Raw genomic sequence first — 23950 nt, 5'->3', positions numbered from 1 at the left:
AAACCAGACCTTCTCTTGCACAGTCCCTAGTGGTTATGATCGTGCTATGTTTTTTTACTAAAAACACAAAAATGATAAAGTATTCGTCATTTGAGCGGCAATCTAATATAATTGCTTTTAAAATGACAAGTTTCCTGCTGCACCCTCAAAAATGCTCGTTAAGTCAGTGACATTCAAGACAGACCAATATTGGACTAGCTGAGGGTTACGTTTCTGTTCGCCACTAAAGGTAAATACTAGCACGACTGTTTTTGTTCTTCTTTTGCGGTGCTTTCGAAAAGCACTGTAGTAAGTACATTTATCTGACGTTTCTGTGACATGGGCAGCGAGGGACACCACTGGGGGATGCTTTCTGAAGGGACCGGCCTCTGTCCGGAGACAGTGGCGGTAGCGGCTCGGCACTCTGTCCTCAGCCCAGGTCGCCCACTAGAGGGCAGAGAGGAAGCCCAGAGTAGGGCGGGCCCACAGCGATCCGAAGCGGGCGGGGGCCAGGAGCGAGCCCCGCTCCGATGCAAGAGACTGCGCTGGCACCCTCAGAGGCACCCCCATGAAGGGTCAGTCTGCCAGGAGACGGCACGGCGCGCGCCGGGCCCCCGCCAGCCCTGCCACTGCCTGAGCCATGCGGTGCCAGCCCAGCCGCCCTTGATCATGGAGATTGAAAACATTGTGGCCAACACGGTGCTGCTGAAAGCCCGAGAAGGTGAGCGGGGCAGGAGGCGGCTCCACCTCGGGTCCGCGCACCCAGGGCGGGAGCGGGGTGCCTGGGAGGGACACGGGGGTGCGAGTCCTTCTTTCCTCCTGCAGCCGGAGCCCAGTCTCCCGGCTGCAATATGCAAACTAGTGTCACTGGGGCGGACGGTACCAGCCCGGCAGCTGGGACCCCACTTATCGTAGGGGGTTCGTAGCCCTCTGGAAGGTCTGCAGCGACGCATCTCCCAGCAGGGACCCGGTGGTGTGTCCGTGTGTGATGCGCAGACATAATGTACACAGTCCGAGGGGACCCCGCTGCCACAGTGTTTGAATTCTCAGCTGGGTTTCTTGGAGGGCTGCTAAGAGTGTGCTCACTCCGGGCTGGTTGCGCACTGTGACTGGCAGCAGTTTTCCAAGGACCTTCGGAACACCTTTCTCGGCTCTATCCACCTTCTCTCTCCTTTACTTGTTGACTTCGCTTTCCTTGGTTTTTTTCCCGGTCCACTCTAGTTGTATAAACCTCACAGTTGCTTAATAATTCTGCGCCAGGGTGCCACAAAAAAACGTCGCTGGCTGAAATATCGTATAAAGGCTTTTTCGGCCTTACTGCCGGGACTCGGGAGAGGTTATAGACACTCATATAATAATTAAAAGTCAAATCCAGGGAAAAGTATGTGTTTGGAAAAGTCCACTGTAACATTTTTTAACGACTGATTTTGTCTGGCACTGCCGTGGAATTTATGGAACGTGAATGCGTGTATAGGTTGTGTCATTATAGCGTTACTAAGTTATTAAACACGGGATTTAAACTACATAATGTTTTCACACTATTTTCATTGTTAGATGGGGGTTCGAAAACAGCTTATTTTTGGTATCCTCTGGCATACAAGGCACCTAAAGATGCTTCTTTCATTTATGATGAGGGCATGCGGGTTATGTTCGCTGAGCCAGCTTGTATTCATGCTGGCGGTACTCTGTGCATAACACCTCGAGCCATGCACACAGATCATCGGAGGAGAATAAAAGTGCTCACGTGGGCAACTCTTGAAACAGGAAGACCCTCGCTGAGCAGGTGACTGAGACTGTCTCTATCATGCTTGGTAACTTCACACGTATCCCTATAAGTGAGAGCCCAGCACGTGGCATTGGCCCGACACCCGTGAGCATCCCCCGGCCGTGTTGCTTTCTTCTAGTGTCCACATTTTTGACACTTTCAAATTGCAAGCACTGTCTGCACCTCATAGAGTAAGTTCAGGAGCCCTGGAGAATGAGGTGTGCAGAAGCGCCGGGTAGCAGGGCTCTCTCCTAGGTAAAGCGTGGATTGGACCTGCCAGCAGCGGTGAAGGTGATGCCTGCCCTGCAGGTGGTCAGCATGATAGCAGACCTGCAGCTCGTGCTGGACCGTGTGGTTTGTCATCTTCATCCCATGTGCATGTCTTTCTGTACGGCACGATTTCATCTCAAAAGAGACTGTGCAGAGGGAGAAACAGGGACAATAGTCCAAGGTATTGCACAGTAGCCATCTTCACCCCTAGTCTGGCAACCCAACTTCACTTGCCAGGCCAGCAGCTGAATCATAACATTGTTTCTCTTTCTTAACTGTAACCCTCACCACAACATTTTCTACATGGATGTAGCTGTGATTTTGTACTCCAGTTGCTGTGTTGGTCCAGGTATACCACTGAGATGCTCAGTGTCAGTGCTGGAAAGAGCAGTGGCGGCGAGGTGGTCGGGTGGCTCTTGTAGTGGTGTGGAAATAAAGGGACATAGAAAAATGACAGGTATATAGGGAAACCTGGACTTGCATTAATCGTCGGGTAAAAAACAAAAACGAGCGCTTCTTAGCAGGCCCGGCTCCAGGAATATTTATTTGGGTGGGCCAAAGGTACATTTGGGTGGGCCACTGCTGCCCCGATTTATCGCTTATATATCTAGCCAGGCCTGCTTCTGGGCCCTCCTTTCTCTCCTTAGTCTTACAAGGCACAGTAAAACGCACTCTTTTCAAAGTCTCTTTCTAAATGTTATCGCTCTCAAAAGTGCTTTTCTTCCATGTAATGTCCCTTTGATGGGAAGGGGAGGTTTCTAAGGTGGGAGTATCAAGCAAGTGACACTACTGGGGCTCCCTCTGTGCGAGCCTGCAGGGATAAACCCTCTCCATTACTACCTCCACCTGACCCCCGACTCTGCAGCGCGCTCCCTTACAGGCTTGATTATCCACTTTTCTACCACCCCTCTCCATTACACCTTATTTCACAGTTGACCGTGTTCCCCAGCCCCATATCAGCCACCATTTAGTTCCACTTTCATTATTACCAGTAAAAAACAATAGTAAAATCACCTTCAAACTTGAGACATTGAATATAGCAGTAATTGTAATTAGCATGCATGTTAAAGCATGCTCCACAGTTGTTCTAATCAGCCAGCTTTAGTGCTGGTGCAAACGTCTTTTTGACCTCTTTTTTTGACCTCTTTCTCTGTAGATAACTCAACTACCACCCTCCAACAGTGCCCTTTATATCTCCGTAGCCACTCCCCCGCATGGTCTCCGCCTCAGACTCCCCAACTACCACCCTGCACCAGTGCCCCTCATCTCTCCGTAGCTCCCCCCCACCCTGTGACCTCCTTCTCGGATTCGCTAACTGCCACCCTCCACAAGTGCCCCTCATTTCTCTGTAGCCCCCCACCTCATGACCTCCTCCTCTGCTTCCCTCACTGCTCCCTCCACCAGCGCCCCTCATCTCTCCGTAGCCCCCAACCCCATGACCCCCTACTTGGATTCCCTCACTGCCACCCTCCACTAGTGGCCCTCAACTCGCCATTGCCCCTCTCTCATATCCATTCCATTAGTTGTATAGCGCTACTTATATCAGTGTGGGGTGTCACAGTACTTTACATAGCCGCACACATTATACAGAGACAATAAATCAGTCTATGGGGAATGTCACATAAGACCATGAGGATTACAAGGTGTAGAAACCACGTCATCCATACTGGTAGGCAATTTATTTTACAAGGGTTTGGTCTGGGGAAGCACAAACTCAAGATTTAAAGAGTACTCCAGTGGTTGGGGGTTGGCTTTACTGATAAAAAGGGTCAACTGCCCAAAAAAACAATTTTTAGAAACATTAGAATGTTGAAAGAATGTAGAAGCTCTAACCATATCACAACACAAAAAAGCGAAGTTTGTATTCAGCTCCTTGATGACATTTCATAGGTCACTGTCCTATGTTAGGATAGTAACTTCTGGACTGCAAGTAACACAAGGATATCTGTGACAGAGGTAGTAACCCACTGAGCTATTCCCATAAAATTCAGTTTATCTGCATTTAAAAACTACCAAAAGACAAATGGTTGCTCTGCAGCAGTATCGTAAATCACCAGTTATCTGAACAGCTGTTATTGTCGTTGTACGTCAGTGGCAGGTTCACTGCGAGGGCCAAGTCTCATGTTTGGGTGGGCCTGGCCCACCCGGCCCACCCTCTAGAACCGGGCCTGCTTCTTAGTAATGTCAGTCATGGATTCAAGAAAGGTCCTTGTGTGCTGCAATCATATGTAGGGCCGGATTTAGAGTTTGACGGAAGGGTTAAACTCCATTGTACGTGACAGATATCTTATCCACCTTATTACAAGTGTATTACGTTATAAGAAGTAAATAAGCATTTAGGTGGACGGGATATCTGCCATTTTGTGATGGAGTAACCTTCTGCTAAACTCTGAATCCGGCCCTAAGTAATCAAACACTTATAAAATGAAATGTATGCTTAAGAAGCTTGTGTCGCTACCACGGTGCAAATGAACCTATTTTTAAGGTTTTGTAAGCTGCCTGGTTTTTGGCTGTAAAATCCGTGTCAAAGTGCTATTGATTATGCTTATAGACACTGCAGGACAACTGGCGTATCTGATCAAACAGTGAGTCAGGTTATCCACATTGCTGTATTTGCACATCCTCTGTGATGCAACCTGGTCTATTCTTTGCACTGTGCTGGATGGAGTCATCCGGCACAGAGGCCAGTCGCAAGGATTCCAAGAATTCCTGACTCATCTGTATTCATGGAGCTGGATTCATTCTGTGAATCCAGTTGAAAATGCAGAGATGGAGGCCTCTGCCTTTGTATTGGAAAAGTGTTGGTGTCATAAGCCAGGTCCCCTAAATGGAGTAGGGCTGGTAATGGCAAAAAAGTGCCACTTTAGGGAAGGCACATCACAGGCAGTATGGGACCTTTGCTTGCTTTCCCTGATGGCATAGTTGTCATTTTCACTGTGGAAGCAGCCTCTCGTGAAAAGATGCGAACTTGCTATTGGTTACTGAATGGCAAGAACAATCGCTAACCTTTCAGCGCTTTGTAACCGCAAACTATCAGTTTATAGAGGTGGCACCTTTCACCCGCATGAAGGGAGACACCTTTTTATTGTCCCTTTTCCTTGTGATTGACAAGGAACTGCAATGTTGATATTGTAAGTTGAAGACATTTGTCACTTAGTGTCACTTTGCACTTTGAAGCATCACATTTCTTTTGCATGTCACCCTTGTAATGTGTGTCATTTTGTACAGAGCAACCTTCGCCAGGGTGAAAAACTTAATGCTTCTGCCCCCCTTTCTCAGGTCTTTTTCCTAAAGGGGAAGTTGCTAGTCTTTACCTGCAGGTTCTAAGGCAGCGCTCCACTGTATTGGCTAGGTTCATGCACCACCAATACCGCATGCCTACATTTCTATGATCACCTTCTGAAAATAATTTATTTTTCATCGGAATATTTCAGTCACTAGCAGCCAGTGAAGTGTAGTTACAAAGGTGATTGGGGGTCTCATAGTCCCACTCAGTCTTCAGACATCAACTGATCTGTCATACTCTGCAGCACTGTGGGGCAGCTGGAATCTGCACTTCTGCATGATGATTAGACTACTATAATGTAGAATGGGGTCTGTGTGACACTCGCCGTCTCCTGGGGTGCCGAAGGGTGAATGTTTTTTTACCTTTGTGAAGGCTGAGTTATTTAACAAGGCACTCACGATAGGAATGCTGGTTCTGGCACACCTCAAGTGTTGTTTAATGGCTAACGTATTCAACTCACCTAGAGTAAAAAGGACAACTACACGTTTTTTGGGATGATTTAGTGGTGGCCAGTGCAAATAGTCTAACTGTGGAAATATTTACTGTATGTGACTGAAAACCTTGCAACACTAATGGCAAAAGATGGCCAATTGGGGGACACCATCGAAGCTGCTAACGGCCATTATTAACTTATACACATCAACCTGGGTCAAAATAAAAATAGGCAATGGTGACAGAACAACAGCAAAAATCCCCACCCATTTGGGACTGAAGCAGGGATGCGTACTGGCCCGACCCTTTTTAATATCTTTACTGCCGACCTTGATAAGTACATCTCCGAGACAGAAACAGATCCCCCGAAGTTGGCGCAATACAAAATAAGGAGTATACAGTACGCAGATGACATCGTACTTTGCAGCCAGACCCCAGTGGGTCTACAACGCTCCATCGTAAGGCTGCATGAATACATCAGTGCGCACGGACTGTTATTTAACTACAACAAAACGAAGATCGTCTGCTTTGGATCTCGGTCAGGGCGGAAATCATTCAAATGGCACATAGCAGGTAACACCATACAGCAAAGCCTTTCCTACAAGTACCTGGGAGTAGTCGTTGATTCAAGGTGGACATTAAAAGAACAACAACAGCACAGGAAAGCCCAGTCTAATAAACTTCGGTTCGCTTTAAACTTAATAAAAACAAACCTGAAATGTCCATCCAACTCACACCTACTGAAGGTGATCGCGGCGAAGTTTTTACCATCTCTTACGTATGGCTCCGAACTATATAGAGGCAAAGACGCAAACTTTCTGAACTTACAACAGTCAGAGCTGTTTAAATACATCTTTCAGATCCCGAGGTTTGCATCTCAAGCGCAAGTACGACTCGAATTTGGGTTACTAAATCAGCAACAAGTCAGACAAGTTGCCCTCCTGAAATTGAGTTGGAAACTAAGAGCAGCACAAGAGGATACGCTGATGGCTTTTTGCTGGTCCGAAATAAACCACCAAACAAATGCAAGAAAACCTTGGAAATTAGCACTTGAAGAAGCACTGACAAATCTCAATATGCGTGATGTATGGAACAGCAACCACACATTTGCGGCTTTTAAAAAAGTAGTCAACAGTGCAGCAAAATTAAAATCCTGGATGACAGACAAAGCCGCCTTAGCAATGAAAAAACATGGCTGGATGGTGCTCGGTTCGTATGAGAAATGTGCACCGCAACCTTATTTAGTCACCCATATAACCCCAGCCGTTCAACAAACGCTCCTAAGAGTCCGGATGGGAACCTACATTTCAAATGATCAAACCCCTGCATGGAAGCAATCATGGCCGACATCACTCTGCAGACTCTGTGGCCAATCAGATGAAACATTGACTCATATACTGTGCATCTGTCCATCTTTGGCCAACCTGAGACATCATTACTTATTGTATATATTTCGTTTATCCCAAATCAGATCATGTCGGCCCGCAGTCATGTTAGCACTGAACAGTGACTAGTTGCAGACAGCTTGCAGGGCCACCGGATTTTTACAGAAGGTGACCGTTCTAATACAGAAAACCGAACAAATTGTGACCAATGGCACTAAACAGAAGGCATGAACCACAATTAACGGCCAAGAACATTGACTAAGCAATATTTGCTTCTTATCTTTTCTTTCTTTCCTTTTTCTTTCAAAGTTTGAGGACATTACAGAATGTAACAGCACTTTTTATTTTAAAAACAGTTTGAACTCATTTTTAATACTTGCAATATTGTAAAGGTTTTGATTAACCATACACAATAAATTTGTTTACCCTGTTTACCCTTGTAACACTAATAACATGAGAGGCTAAAATAAAACCATTCAGCGTTCTATTGAGTTCAAGAGATTTGTCTAGCACACATACATTCATTCGGCTGCTAGTCTGGCTTTGCGGTGCTGTCGCATCTCAGGCTTCTTTGTGCTCTTGAGTCGAGAATTCCACAAAAGTTTCGCTAAGGTGGTCTGTGATGGATAATAAGCGGTGTGGATAATGTACTGCTTCTTTAGTATGTTTGGTAGTATGTATGTTACAGTGTTTGGTGTGGGTAGCCAGAGGTCTTTACCAATTCAGGTATGCGCCATCTGGGAAAATCGGTGTATGCACTGTCCAGCATGAGGTATGTGTCTGAGGCAATTGAGAGTATGGTTTCTTGTCAGGGCCCACAGTGTACTTTATAAGAGTGGGGTCTCCGGTGGGTATTGGTTTTTGTGTTTGTGTGTTATGTGTTCCCAAGTACTGGTTTAGTGCTTGTGAAGAGGAGTGCTGTTTGAGCTCAGCGAAACCCTACTTTCTTGGATTCATGCTCAGTCTAATATGTTTTGTTTGGGGTTGTGACTGTTGTTTATTATGGTTTGTTGTGAGCTTGGTGATAGCAATCAATATGGATTATCTGTGCTGCGTTGGGTGTGTGTGGTTAGGATTATGTCTAATGTTTTCTGCTGTGTGCCCAGCAACATACTAATATTGGTCACATCAGCCTTGTGGCACACGTGTGTGCATTCCTGTCCAGTGTGCTCTGTTGTTTGTGGAGTTTATTATGATGCATGCAGTTGTGAGCTTACTGACATCCAACTATACTGCCTATCTGGGCTATGTAGATGATGTACGGGGCTTGAACGTTGTAATAATCAACTGTATGGTATATCTGTACTATGTTGAATGCCTGAGAGGGGTTTTCTGTTGTTTCCTGTTAGATGTAGAAACCTGATATCTGTATGTTCTGCCCAGTAAGATCTGCTGGGTGTATGGTAGAGTTATCATAGCTATCTACAGAAAAACAGCCTAACCAAAGGAACAACATAGCACTGGGTGTGTTCACACCACAAGAGTTTTAATCACTGAAGGCCCAGAAATGTAGATTGCAACATGCCCGAGGCAGAAATACTACCATACGAGGGAAACTAGCCCAAATGTTAAACAAGCATTTACAATGCAACGGTCTCGGCATTGTTAAAGGTAGAGCTATTGGTATTACTCATGACTTTTTTTTTTTTAAATCATAAATAAATGGCATTGTCATTTACATTGCCAATAGCTTAATCGCTCGCAAATGCATGACCTATTGCATTTACACCCACAGAGCCACCCACACAAAGCCACCCACACACACACATACAGAGCCACAGACACACACACACACACACAGACACACACACACACACACACACACAGAGCAACACACACACAGCCCCCACACACACAAAGAGCCCCACACACACAAAGAGCCCCCCCACACAGAGCCCCCATACACACACAGAGCCCCCCCACACACACAACCCCCACACACAGAGACCCCCCACACACAGAGAGCCCCCCCACACACACAGAGCCCCACACACACACAAAGCCCCCCCCCCCACACACAGAGCCCCACACACACACACAGAGCCCCTCCCCCCCACACACACAGAGCCCCTCCCCACACACACACAGCCAGGCGGCAGGAGAGCAAGCACAGCCAGGGGGCAGGAGAGCAAGCACAGCCAGGGGGCAGGGGAGCAAGCACAGCCAGGGGGCAGGGGAGCAAGCACAGCCAGGGGGCAGGGGAGCAAGCACAGCCAGGGGGCAGGGGAGCAAGCACAGCCAGGGGGAAGGGGAGCAAGCACAGCCAGGGGGCAGGGGAGCAATCACAGCCAGGGGCAGGAGATCAAGCACAGCCAGGGGGCAGGAGAGCAAGCACAGACAGGAGGCAGGAGAGCAAGCACAGCCAGGGTGCAGGAGAGCAAGCACATTGCGGTGATGATTCTAGATATAGCAAGGTCTAAACTGATGGTTATCAGCTACTTTAACCACATCGCTGCTGTGGTTATTTTTCCCCTGTGCTGGAAATTACCATTTTGCTGGTGTCATGACGAGCTCAGCTCGTCATCAGCACAGCTCAACTGTGCCTCATGACGAGCTGAGCTCGTCATGAGCATGGAAGGGGTTAAGGCGTGAACTGAGTAAATATCTATGTTCTATTTAACCTGTTTCTTTTGTTGACCTCACAAATATTTTGCTATGAACCAATTCAATCTGAGCTAAATCAAAATTGGGCTGATCACACGAACACTCTCACATTACAATTGCAATTAGACTCCTGCAATCTGGTTCGCTCTCACAACACTCAATGCATTTCCCTTATAATTAGGGCATGATTAAACCTTGAGGCTCTGTATTAGTTCCGTCCATAGTTGCAACCACACCTAAAACATGATTCATTCCCAACATTCCCTCTATACATCTCTCTAAGATCCATATCATTCCAGCAGTTTCATTTAATATTGTCTGGGTGGGCAATACAGATACTTAATATGCAATAATAGATTACGTGAATCCATGGGAACAATAATTCTCAGAGATCTTTCTATATCACACTTGTCATTTTGTAGTAAGTGTTGTTCCCTTACAGATGGAACTGGGTTCTTGAAACCAAAGTTGCTCTCAGCCCTCAATTTCAACGTCTAACGCTGAAAAGGTACAACTGCCTCCATCCGTTGTACAATACTTTGTATTTATCATCAATTTAACGCAAACTAATCTCAGACTGAAATAAACAAGTGGCAATGCTAGTCTTAGCTCACTGCCAAGGCAAACTCGTACACATCGGCAGACCCAGAAACTATAAAAAACATTTTGAAGCTCATAACTGGACCAGATAAAGGAATTCCTCTTAAAGACCTTACTAATGCAGAAAAACCTGTAAATATTTGTAGAATGTAAAGGGGGTATATCACACCAATTGACGGCAACTGTGCTGTAGCACCAATCATTACATCAAATTTATTTCCTAAGCATCAACCTGACAAAATGTTTATTCGCACTTCTCCCGCAGGAGAGTCCATTATTAAACCCAAAACATTATCACCTGCAGGTATTTCTTGCATCCAACAAAGCACAAATATGACCTATAATAATCTATCAAGGGTCTTTCAACAACACTTACAAGCGAAGAGAGTATATTACCCATCGCATTCGGTCTACTTCTAAACATCCCTAAACCCCCATCAGCACAGCAGAAATATCTCTCAGAACACACATGCACAAAACACTGTACCAAAGCTACATGCGAAGCATTGAGTAGCCAAACCCCACACACCAAACCCCTCTTCTCAGGCAACCGTCCCTCAATCAGTTAAGGACTTAGGCCCCATCACAACCGGAGGCATACATCAGCGTAGCAAAGCCTTACTGGCGGCTATTTATTGCCTTCTAGAGGGCGTTGACCACTTCACACACAACCTTACAGAATATGCCACTCACAGCACACAAGAGGATGCCAGTGCTATTGGCAAACGATGCCTCAGCAGCATAGACACTACAGCCCGAATAATGATCAAACGCTCCCCTTCATGGAATGAAAAAAACATCAGTCAGATGGCACATGCATCCATACACAAAGTACATGACACGGAACTCTGGCAGGCTCAAACATATCATGCATGGTTGCGTATCGGGTGGCGGGGGCGATGACGGTGGTTCCCAGTGCAAAGGGGTCCTCATACCTACGTTTCCTGGCGGGTGTGGGAAGAGAGAGGGGGGGGCAAGTTTGGAAGAGAGAAGAGGGTAAAAGAGTAAATGGAAGAGGTGAGGAGAGTCAACGTTATTGGAGGAGGGTGGAAAGGAACAGAAGGGGCATGAGCGGAGGCAGGGAGGGTGGGGGAGAGGGAAGATAAAGGAGCACACCTCCTACCCCCACATTGGGCCACAGCACGGACTGGCCTGATGGCACGGAGCCCCGCCCCACCCTTTTAGGTGTCTGAGTGGTGACCCTGATGCTGGCCCTGGCCTCGGGGGGGGCTCTGACCGTGGAGGGGCCCCCAGAGGGCAGGGGGGCACAGACTCACCTTATCTGTTGGCCGTTGATTTCACTGTGGGCAGTCTTCTGTGATGGCCACTGGGTGGCAGCTTTCCCTGCGCTCTGTCGTTGGTTGCACTCGGGTGTGGTGACAGGCTGGACTTTGCGCAGTGTTGCTTGGCGGCCGCTGGGTGGCGAAAAGGGGACACAGCTGCTCTTTAAGGCGAACAGCCGGTCCGTTTTTCTCTTGGAGGGGCTCCTCTGTTGTTTTTCAGGGGGGCCTGCGATGGGCACGGGTGCAGCTCTGTTGCCCAGGGTCTTGTTGCTGATGTGGCTTTGGCGGTGGTCACCCTTTGTGTGCAGGTGAACGTAGGTGCAAGGAGAAACTTGGAAAAAACGGTGGAGAGGGTCCGTTTTGTCCTGGACCTCACTGTGGCGACAAAGGCACTCGGGGGGGCGCCCAAAGCCCAAATCCCTGGGATGGCCAAAGGAAAAACCAGGTGCTTCTAGGACCCTCGGTGTCGGGTGAGAGGGTAGGTGATGAGGCTTTCTTTCTCCAGTGCGCGGCTCAGATTTTGGCGGGAAGCCAGGACACTTGCCAGGCGGGGGGGTCAGCCGTTTGGCGGGTCCCGCTCTGTGAGGCGTCTCGCTGCAGCTTTCACTCGCCAGGCGAGGGGTCAGCCGTTTGGCGGGTCCCGCTGTGTGAGGCGTCTCGCTGCAGCTTTCACTCGCCAGGCGGGGGGGGTCAGCCAGTCGGCGGGTCTCGCTGCAGCTTTAGTGGTGCCCTCTGGTCCCGATCTAGTGGCAATGCCTGCTTTTGGAGTGGGGGGCGGGGGGTGCTTCTCCGGAAAGGGGGTCCGCCGGCTCCGGTGTGAGGAACCTTCTCCCCTTCTAGATGCTGGTCTGGAGGCGATGTCTTGTGGTGGGGTCAGTGCGGATCTCCAGGATCGGGATTGCAGCCTGGAGGCAGAGCTCTGCAGATGTGGTGCGTCCTTCTTCTGCTCGCCTGTCCCCTACAGCTATGTGTAGTGAGCCAACCCACACATCATATTATCCGATGTTCGAGTGGCATGCGGGTCTGCAATCCAAACCCGTAACAGACAAATCCCTTACGCCAAACCTATCCTGTCGTAAAATTCAATACTGAAAGCTGTGCACATACATACCAAATTGGAAGAGGCGCTTGTAAATCCATTGTTTAAAAACCCCAGTGGCAACACTTTCACAAAATTGAAGGAAAAACTGGGGATGAGAAGCAGAGCGCTAGGGAGTCGCGTCCACCATCATGGTGAGCTTCGGGCAAAAATGGCTGCCTCAAAGCTCTGAAATTTTCGGAATCGGCGGCGTGTTTTGACGTTCTGAGTGACGGATGACGTCACAGTCGAAAGAATGCAAAAAAACACGCCCCTGAATCCGAAAGAGACGGGGCTTGAACTGAGAGATGTCCCTTTCATCCAATGGCTGGCCTCCGTTTAGGGAGCCAGCCAATGGAAGAGAGAGGCGGGTTCAAGCCCCGTACAAAAAATCATTAAATCTCCGACCGGAGACTGCGCAAGCGCAGCCTTTCGGTCCTCGACCTAAAAACAGTTAGAGTAGCAATCAGAGTTGGTTACATGACCAAGAGTCATGCATCTGCGGTTAAAAAGTGTTCCCCACTAAGCATTTGTTTGCCCACATCTTCTGGGGGACTCTGTGATGTGGAGGTGACCATGGAGAGTGTTGCCTTTCTCCTGTCTGTTTTGAGGCGCTCATGTTTTATTTCTTTTCATCCATTTTTTTTCTTTTGAGGAACAGATATATCTAGTGAATGTCTGAGTCCCTTATATCTTATTTTTCTTCATGGTATTTAATCTCTCTGTAGCACAAGTTACCTCTAGCTGAAGGTTTACTTACGCTGTCCGGTTTACTTTAAAAGGGCGCAACTGATGTAGGTAGAGATTATCAGCGCTAGAATGAGAGGTAGCCATAGCGGAAATTCTGCTTGATAAACTACAAATGATTTCTACAGGATCCAGACGCTGGCATATTTTTTTGGGGAGACTTACTGAACTACTGTGGCGACAAGTCCTGTTCTCTGTTGGAATTATTGTGTGCCTCTTAAGGTGTGTGTTTCACATCGTATTATTTAATCACTGGGATCTACCCTGGCTAATCTGGACATACATAATATAAAGTTTAAAAAGTACTACGCTGAAACTGAACCCCGTAGGAAATATTTGGAACATGTCTACTAGGATTCCCATCATGGAGCTAGGTCATGAAAATACTTATTTCTCAAGTCCTTTTAATCTATTTGGTTCTTTGCCTGGAACACAATTCAGTTTTTCATTTCCTTACTTACAAATTATATGTTACTGCAGGGTCATGTGTTTTTCCTCTGTTATGGTTTCAGGATTTGATGATGAGGTTTTGCAGACTGCAAACCAAGTTGACATTTGTTCATCGCTTTTTTTTTTAATTCGACTGCTCTTTGAACTCTTCTCTGCAAAAATTATCTTATCTGGACTATTGTTTCATCGGTTTTAAGGCACTCTAACTGTCCTGGACTATTGTTTTATCATGTTTTTTGGCACGCTAACTGTCCTGAACGATTATAGGTTGACATGTAGGCTTGGTTGTAGAGATGTGTGGTTGAAGTATGACCTATGTGGGAAGAGTTGGCAGAGGCACTTGAGATCCTGACTTTGTGTGGTTGTGCTCCAAAAAATCTGATGCTGTTGTATGCATGTTATGTTATATTAATTTATAAAGCGCACAGCTACTCGAAGATTGTCCCGGCGCTGGCACATGGGGAATCGGGCAGACCAAGGGGTTAGCTGTTAAAATGAAAGGTTTGTGCATGTTCTTGAACAAATCACGACTGTCTATAAGCCGAAGATCTCGTGGGAGTCTGTTCCAGAGGAGAGGACTTAGATAGGAAAAGGATCTCCCACCCATTCTGAGGCGATCAATGCGGGGAACCTTTGCCAGGCATGGCGAAGAAGAGCGAAGGGTGCAAGCGAGGTGTAAGTATTGATTCTCTCGTTGAGATATTATGCCCCTGTCCCATGCAAGGCCTTATACATGACGACCATGCCTTTAAATGCCAGCCTCTTTTTCATTGGGAGCCAATGCAGGGCTCTTAGGTGAGGGGTCATGTGGAACCTGGGAGGAAGTCTGAGCAGCAGTCTTGCAGCGGAATTCTGAACCACCTGTAGTCTGTTGAGGAGACAGTCAGGGAGGCCTAAGTACAGCGCATTCTCATTGTTTAATTTAGACATAATCAGGGCCTGTACTACCACCATCATGTTTAAGGGTATGTGGTAGTGATTCATCAAGCTTTATCAAACATGCACATCATTTATTAATGAAGTTTTATATAAAATGAACATGACCTTTAGGGTCAAAGAGTGCTTTACAAGTGGTCAGGAAAGGAAAAACTGGTAGAGCAAATATCAACATACTCAAGAGCGATACAGGATGTATCAATCCTAAAGGCCAGGGAGGAGACCATGACAGGCCAGGATGACAGATTGACAAACAAGAACACAACAAGCGATTAATAAGCTTAAGTGTAGCCACTGTACCATTTTGTTGCCCTGTGAGTAGAGTTTGTGCGTTCTAGGACTGAAGTGTGTTCATCAGTAGCACTTTGACCTATTTTTTAAAGATGCAGTTGAGGGATTCAGTCTTGTTAAAGGGGACAGGGAGTTCCAAATTCCAAAGGCAAACCTAGAAGGCTCGGTGATAGATTTTCTTTTTAGAAAAATTCTGTGGTTTCAGCAATAAGGGGCTGGTGCTTTAGAGGATCTGCAGCCGCCAGATATCTCCAGCTGTTGTGTAAGGTACCTCAGGGTGTTGAAGTGTATTGCTTTATGTGTAAAATAGGCAATTTTTAACCATATCCTTGCCTTGTATGGGAGCCAGTTTAAAGATTTCAAATCAGGAGTGATGTGGTTGTTTCTTTTAGATTCTGTGATGAGCCTTCCAGCACACTTAAGCAAGGCCCCCAGTGGAGACAACTTATACCTAGATAGGCTGCAGACTTTTTTCACTTCCATAGTCCAACCTGGAAACCACGAGGGCTTGAACAGCTGACTTGAAGTCATCAAGAGGGAGGAAGGGTTTTATTTTTGTTCAAATGTTCATTTGAAAGTTCGCTTCTTTGATGACCTTACTGATGTGTTTCTGCATGTTCAGGTTCTTGTCAATAGTTATTCCCAGTAATATTGTGAAATCTGTAACATAACCTAAGGTAAGCAGTTAAGATATGTAAAGCATAACGTGCTCGACCTCTTACGTGCCTATTTGTATCACTGCAGTATATCTCATTGTTGGTACAAATTGTTTTAATTTTGCACACAAAAAAAACCAATAAACCGGTTCAAACAAAAAAGGTAAGCAGTTGAGAGCTGCTAGTTGCTTCATCCATTCTTCGATGTCTGGTGACTATTTGGGTGGGGCAAGTAAGAGTATTTCCGTTTCGAGAGCGTTTAGTTTGAGATGGTTTCAGATCAGTCAATTTTGTTTCTTTTTTAGAGTTATGTTGACAGTCTTGATATCTTCAGGGTATGAGATTTTCACGTGAGAGTGGATGTTGGATATTCAGAATTTCCGTAAAGGGCTCCAGGAACAGGTTAAAGAGCGTGGGTGAGAGAGAGGACCCTTATGAGACCTCTAAAGTGACTGGTGTGGAATTGGACAGGGACTGATTAAACTTGACTCTTTGAGTTCTGTTGTGGAGAAACAAGGCAAACCAGCTTAGGACGGACCAAGATAGCTCCATCCTGCATTCCAGTAAGTCTAGTAGGGTGTCAAGTCAAAAGCTGTGAAGAGAGGTTGAGGAGGATTAAAAGCCCAGAATCGTTATGATCCAGCATTTGTAGCGAATCGTCAACTATGTGTGTAAGTTCAGATTCAGTGCTGTGACCCTGACAGAAGCTGAATTGGAATTAGTCTAATAGACTTAAGTGTTCTATGTGGTTGCATAGTTGGACATGGAGACATTTCTCAAAGAGCTTCACTAGAGTAAGAATGTTGGAGATTGGGTATAAGTTGTTTAAGTCTGAGTGATCAGCCGTGGGTTTTTCAGAATAGGGGTTACCTGCTCAGACTTTAGGGAGTCTGGAATAGTGCTTTGAAGGGAGGTATTTTCTATTTTGGTCTAAAGAGCGATTATGAAAATTCAATGAGCCAAGTTTTTATGGCCCTCTGGGGGGGGGGTGGTAGTTTTGGAGGCTGCACCTAGGACAGTGGGTCTAGAATATGAGTTGTAGGAATGTTGGTTTTATTCCATGCTCTGCTCAGTGCATTATGCACATGCTTTGAACACGATGCAGCAAGACATTGTAAGCCATCTAAGGACATAAAAGGTTGGCATTATGTGGTCCCAGGATTTCACGTTTTGAAGTAGCCTCAACACAGAGTTATGTGAGATTAGGGATTTCTGGGCTCCTACTTATAGTCAATGTGAGTAGTCCAGGGAAACGAGCACAAGCACAGCCTTGGTTTGAACTGTAGGGGAACCACAAGAAGAATAACATGCAACTTAAAATTTTGGGGATGTTTCTTGATTATTTCAATACAGTATCTACTTTTTTTTGGTTCCAAAGTAAGAGCTGCCTTTAAAATGATTTCTAGAGTTTTTGTGCTATTTGTTATATATGGTGCTTCTGCTAGGTAGGCTGCAATCTTTTGCTGATTTTGGTTTTATCTGAGTTGAGGTTGTGATACTTTGCAGTCATCCACCGCACGCAAGTATGGTGCAAATGTGGATGTCCCATTGCTGTTGATCTTCTTGTGCATAAGGGTGATAATGTGGATATCTGTACAAAACAAAAGGATTGAATCAATCCAGGTAAAGGTAGTTGCTGAAGAGAACATGAGAAATAGTTTAGCCCCCTTGGGGCCACAATCTCCAGCCTCGATGGTGGCTCTCTTTGCCTTCTTTTTTGCAAATCCGAACTAGGCTGGCTGAAAACTCTTTCTCATTGCCTATAAAATACCATATCTGTTACTTTCAGAATCTCCAGGTCTGGTAGCTTAGTGGACTAATGCATCCACTGTAGGGGTCTGTGTTTTGACCTTATGGTGATAGATTTAAATCCCAGCTGGTCCACTCAGACTTTTATCCTTCTAAAGTCGGTTCCACTCAACATTTCATCCTTCTGACGTCGATAAAATGAGTACCATTGAGATGGGTAACAATAAACATCTGTTATTCAGCGCCAACATACCCTTATGGGTAAACGTGCGCTTTACAAATAAACGTTATGTTATAACAATTTCTGTAATGTGCATCAAACTGCCAGCGAAAACAGGTCTGGTTTCTTACTTGAAACCACGATGCAGTCTTTGGGGGTTAGATGGTGAGTCAGTTTGAAAATCTAGTTATTCTGTCCAGCTCTTGCGTGCAAAAAGTGCGTAGTGTGCCAGCTGCTTCTAAAGTCAATGTGATGCCTGTCAAACTGGCGTGCTGCTGGTGCATGATGGGAGTAGACAGTAAAACTTACTACAGCTCTAGGCTATCCAAAATGCTATGACTTTCTCCAAGAAGAGTGAAGAAGTGAGATAACACAGTGTTTATCATTTTAGTGACTGGAGAGCAGCCCGTAGAAACAAGCAGGGTTACTTTTAGCCTCTGTTAGTTACAAGACAGGCATTGTGTGGGTTCACTAATAGCCTCATTTTTTACGTGAGTTGTAGTCTCTTTGAAATATGGTCAACAGAAGGATTATGAAATACTGTGTACTCGGGATTGTGTAAACGGACTGCTTCCCCATTGATGCCCTAGGTAATATATTGCGAAATCGACACACATTTTATAGTGATTCCTGTTATTTGCACATACTCTTTTTGTGTTGACTGGTGGTGATGAATCACAAATTGTATTTTTGTTCTGTGAGGACCCTTTTTTACATGTTCTAGCTTCTTGTAAACTTCTGTAAGGTTTTCCTTTTTATTTCTTATACAAATTAATCCTGTAGAGTTTTTTTTAGGGCTATAAGTATGTTTGAGTGTAAACACTTACTTACTGAGGGCAAGGCCAGCGATACTCTGGACTCTGCATAACTACTCCACACTGCTATTTTGCTTCGATTACCGCATTCTTTTAGTGTGGAGGTTGTGTTTTAACTTTTGGGACTTAACAATTTTCCCCAAATTGACGTGCATGGGTATTGTTAAAATTAATGCTAAAATGAATGAAAGGCTCACATGCAAACTACTGCTTTGCCCTGATTCCCCAGCAGACTTCGTTTATGCACCGGTTTTTCCCCCAAAAAACAAGAAACTTTTTTTTAAAGTTTCATGAGTCCACTGAAGTTACTGCATTAGTATAACATTCCTAGCAGATGCCATCACTGCAGCAGCCGTTTATATTTAAGATGATGCCAATAGTCACACCATAACGAATATTTTCTGGATTGTTTTATCCAGCTGTTTATGGAACAAATGCGTTGGTGCGTATGGACCATAATCCTTTACTAAAAGCATACTAGTGCAAAAAAGAGTTCAATCAATGACAGATTCCAGCTGGTGTGGAAAAGGTTGCTTTAATTTGATTCCTCTGCATTACTACTATATTGCGGAGCCTGGTTCCAAACTTTAAAAGGCTAACATTCGCTAAAAAGTGAATATAAAATCCGCCCCAGCCCTATTCCTACTTCTAAAGGTAACTCAACCACAAAAAAGGCCATGCACCTTACTTCACCACAACCTGACGGTGTCCAGTGGGTGCACACATGTGGACTCTGCTACCCCCATAATGGCCTGCATAAAGGCTCAGTGTATTTGTTTCCCACAGTCCCCTCTTTCCACACTCCCACTCTCTTAAATTGCGATATTATGGTAGTCACAGAAATACAAAGTTAGTCTGTTTTTCCTGTTTCACTCAGAAGCGGACTAGCATTGCCTTATTATTGATACAACTACAGATTTATTCCCCCTCAGTACTTGCATACAGCGCTTCAGCAGAAAAGCCCAGTTTACAAAGACACGTTGCCAAATCAGAATTTTAAAAAAATCTTATCGTTTCCATCAGTGCTGGATGCTCCCTCACTATTTCCACTCAAAAAGTTAGACTGTTGGCCACTTAGTCTAGGTGTTTTCGTCTTTACCAGGCAACAGGGGTGCTGATGTAGAAAATACTGCAGAATAGATATGGTTTTACTGCTACCTGCTGGAAACTGCTCAGTGCTTATATGGTGACTTAACTCGCTCTTCACCCCCAAGAAATATTGTGCTTATAAAACATGCAGTTGTTGGAGACCATGCCGGTAGGATCTCCTTAGTAATGCAATGTCTTATACCACAGGCATACTTTTCGAAGATGCCAGCCTGGCAAAAAGCCATCAGCATATGGGCCTGAATTTTTCATGAGGAGGGGGGAGGGGGGTTAGTGGGAAATGGTGCGGTTGAGTAAAAGCGCATTACCTTTTACGAAGCAGCGTATGAATATTTCAAAGCCGAATTTACATGGTCTTCTTTCAGAAACAAGTGTGCGTCCTCTCTTCCGATGGGGCAGCTAATGGTTCACTTTGGCAGGCAGCACATCATGTATGCAAGCCCACGAATGCGTCCATAGAGATTATCACACTTTACAGAGACAGACCCCCTATATGGAGAGAAAAAAGGGAGGGAGGGGGCTATCACGTGTCTATGGCCTTCACTCCAGTCGAGATAGCCCTAGAATTTTTCCAAGGAACTGCATATCTGAGAATCAATCCTAAAAATATATCTGTAAACCAAAAGACTGCAAATAGAATGCCAAATGGCAAACGACTGATTGTTATTTTACAAATAATATGCACATTTAATGGGATTTAAGAACATTTTAATAAGAAATCAACAAATGCTAGTGTTACAGAAAGTGTAAGCACAACTGGTGCACCCAAATCAACTGGCCTATAGTTAAGGAAAAGCTGGGACGTTCGGGCAAAATTCCAGGACACGTAACAAACCCAGCAGGAGACAGAAGTTTTGCCATGCGTTGGAGGAAAACCCTTTATTAGAATTTAGGATTTTTACTAAGGCTCCCTTTTTACTCTATCATATGATTTATAGTGTGTGATGTTTGTGATTTTAGTGTTTTGCAATATTTAAATATATATTTTTTTCTTACAGTGCTTGTGTGAAAGGCAGCTATATAAGGGCAAAAGCACTTTAAAATGTTCAAATGCTACTCAATTGGACCTCGCCAGCCTATGTGCCTTTAGAGCACCTGGCTTATATGAAACTTAATTGAATGTCTGCAGAGAGCGGCAAGAAAACTTTGTCTGCCATGATGATATATCACATCACACTCAATTCTGATCTTCGGGTCAAGTGACTCATTGGCCTTTTAGGTAGAAGGACTAGTTGGTACATTTCTTGGGGCTTTGTGTTGGCACTGAATTGGAGAGCTGTGTTCCGTCTAGTGTGTGTGGAATATGGTTGTCAGACCCTATTTCGTATACAGGGCAGCAGCTGCTACTGGCCTTCAGCCTTGGGACTAGAGCCATTTACCTCGGATGACCCAGGGCCTGTCATTCTATGGATGTGCAATTGGGGCAAATATTGCTCTTTTTCGCACTTGATTCTCAGTGGTAGTGATGGCTAGCAGCCACAGGCTTCTCTGGGGAGTTAATAGGGTACAACCGGCTCACCATTAAACAAACACCCAAAAGCATATTCACTTAATTGTCCAGCTCAGTGCGTAGCTTTATAGAAACAGAAGTACTTTAAGAAATGTTAAAGTGTTATACTACATGCTACAAAAACTCTGGTACTCGGATTCTTTGGTGCATGGCCACTGTCCTGTGGGGAAGAATCCCCCTTTTTGCTCCACCTTCCCTCACTCTCTCTTTTTGATAAACACATTTTATTTGGTTGTGACAAACGAAATACAATTAAATTAGGATATCGTAAACAAAAAAGAAAGGCTCCTCATTTTAGTCTTTGTCTCCATTCTACCCCACCCATCGCAAATTAGACTTCATTAGAAAAGAAAGACTCCAGCGTTGAGGACAACCCATAATGCTCCCATCATTAAAAGTAGCCCTCACTCCCTATTACCCTTAGGGTGTGGGTCTCAGAAACAGGTACAGTGTCCCCTCCCCCTGCAACATCTGCGGCAAGTGCTTAGTCTTATGTCTGTCATCAAATGTGAGTCTTCACAGTAGTCCTTGGCGGGGCCTATGTGTACTTCAGTCTATGCCTCCTTCCTGCGCCGGCACAGCTGCATCAGTTCCATCCTCCGCTCCCTGGAGCAGATGCGGGGCCATCAGGCAGTCCAAGGATAGCGGTAGTCAGGAGAGCGACTGTCTACGGAACGGTGGCCATCTTCAGGCCACATGATGAGTTGCCTGGAGGTTGGGTCCAGTGGATCGTGACAACATCTTCATCCACTTGGTTTGGTTGGTGAGTCGAAGACTCAGGTGGGCTGTTCTCCTGGGAGTTGAGATGGAAATGCACACCACTTCCGGTCTTAGTTGACAAATATTGGGCTGCTTTTAGATGCTCCACAATTCAGCTGCAGCGATGTAGGCTGATCAGGCGCACTTTAGGTCAGCGTCTTAGGCAGCCACACAGTCACTTGGGCATACAGTAGACAAGCATCTGAATGCAGCAGATTCAGTTACAGTGGTGTAACTCGCTCAGCCACATGTTGGGCAAGTGCTAAGGGCTAACCACTCAAAGTCATATGGGCTCACTGAGATAGCGTCATGGGCCTGCCATCAGTTAATTTTTCAGCTGTACTGGTTCATGCACATGTTAGGCAAGTGATAAGGTCTAACCTCTCGAAGTCATTTGGGCTCACTGACAAAGAGCCACGGCCAGCCATCAGTTTATTTTGAAGCCGCGCAGGCGGCATGGGCAAGTGCCAAAGCCTGCAACAGCAGGGGTCCAAATCAGGCACATTTTGGGCGGGTGGCACAAACCTACAGCATGCATGTTTTGTTGGGGACATCCACTTCGCACCAATTCAGCAAGCACTGCTTCGAATCTCATAAAGGGTGACAGGTGCCTTTCAAAAGGCTGGTGAGCTGGACTGGGCCAAAAAGGTTGACATGACCACATGGAGGCGCAGCAGCGAACCGGCACTGGAGACAAAGCATATTTTTTGCAGCACTGTGGTATGATTGTATGCTGACAGGATCTGCTTTGAAGGACCAATATCCAGTCAGGCTTGCGTCTGGATATCTGGAGTGACTAGGAACATGCAACATAAAAACAGCCAGATTGACGGGCCTGTGAAGATACCATGCAGTGACCTCAATCCTACAGAGATGTCCTGAACTAATGGGAGTAGGACTAGTTACAAAGGTGATTCACCCTGAGCCTAGCATAGATACTACATTAAATAAAAGATGCAATAGGACCCATGGAGGGGATAGGAGGTCTAATGGAAATGCATTTAAATCATGTAATGAACAAACTAGTAGACAGACTATACTTTTGAGAATTCTCAGTTAAAGATCTTAATAGAAGGAGAGATTAAATGTACTTGCATATGTAAGGAACTTTGCAACCCTAAGAAGGGGACAGTCACATTATACAAAGAAAGAGACTCAGAGATGGAACATTTAAAAGACCAAAAAGATTTGTGAGAATTTGGATGCACCAAAGTATGGGGCTGTGGAAGGTTTGTATTTTGAATTATTATTTCACTAAGCTTTTGGGACATGCTCATAAGGAGTTGCTTTAGAAATGACGCGAGAATGCAAGGCTTGAAGGTAGAGGGAGGCATGTTTTCTGATTTCTATTTCCCCTTCCACTTCATACTATAATAGAATAGTTAGATAGAGTTGCATAGACCACATTTTGGAGCGTACTTAGGTGGGAAGAGTGATTTAAACATCCGATGTTTAATCATTTGTGACTAAGAACATATCTACAAGTACCACTCTTTTATTGGCAAGGGGTATGTCTGAACCCTAACTTACTCGATAGGGGTAAGAGACTTACAAGCAGACCCAAGGCAAGAAGTAAAGGTTTCCCTGGTTTGTACGACGTCCTAGAGTAGTATGCATTGTAATGGGATTGTCCACTAGAGCTTGTAGGAGTTATCTAGAATAGATGATATGAAAACACAAAAGATGATCCTCAAGTGTTCTCTTTCAGAGACTTTTAGCTGATTATATGGCTATTTTGATGATAATCTCCTTCAGGTTTGCTCCATGAAAATAGTCTCTGACTTTATAGTAATCCTTAAAATCTTGCACACCTCAATAACATTGCAAGGATTCTCTGCGTGTGCATAAACCTGGGTGAACATTCACCCAATTGCCTGAAGCAAAAAATTCTCTTCACTACACATCGTAAAACAGTATGAGAAAGGTGTGATGAGATATGGCTTGGAGGTTGAGCAACAGAAAGTACTACTTACTACTATACCATATTCTTTTTACTGTTATAACTTGGCCCCTAACCACCTTTGTAAT

General features: G+C 45.3%; 1 protein-coding gene across 1 annotated transcript in view; it reads left to right on the top strand.

Annotated features, from left to right (window-relative positions):
- The first annotated feature begins 434 nt into the window (after positions 1-434).
- Positions 435-23950, top strand: part of GRK4 (G protein-coupled receptor kinase 4) — a 429001-nt gene continuing 405485 nt past the window's right edge. Inside the window, exon 1 of the mRNA XM_086964159.1 lies at positions 435-700. Within this exon, the coding sequence (XP_086820285.1) occupies positions 649-700 (52 nt within the window). The 5' untranslated portion in view covers positions 435-648. The remainder of the gene's footprint in view (positions 701-23950) is intronic.

This window comes from Lissotriton vulgaris, chromosome 3_2, assembly GCF_964263255.1.
Source record: "Lissotriton vulgaris chromosome 3_2, aLisVul1.2, whole genome shotgun sequence".
Taxonomy (NCBI): Eukaryota; Metazoa; Chordata; class Amphibia; order Caudata; family Salamandridae; genus Lissotriton; species Lissotriton vulgaris.
Note: the sequence above shows the minus strand (reverse complement) of the source record. Positions and strands in the feature narration are given on the sequence as shown.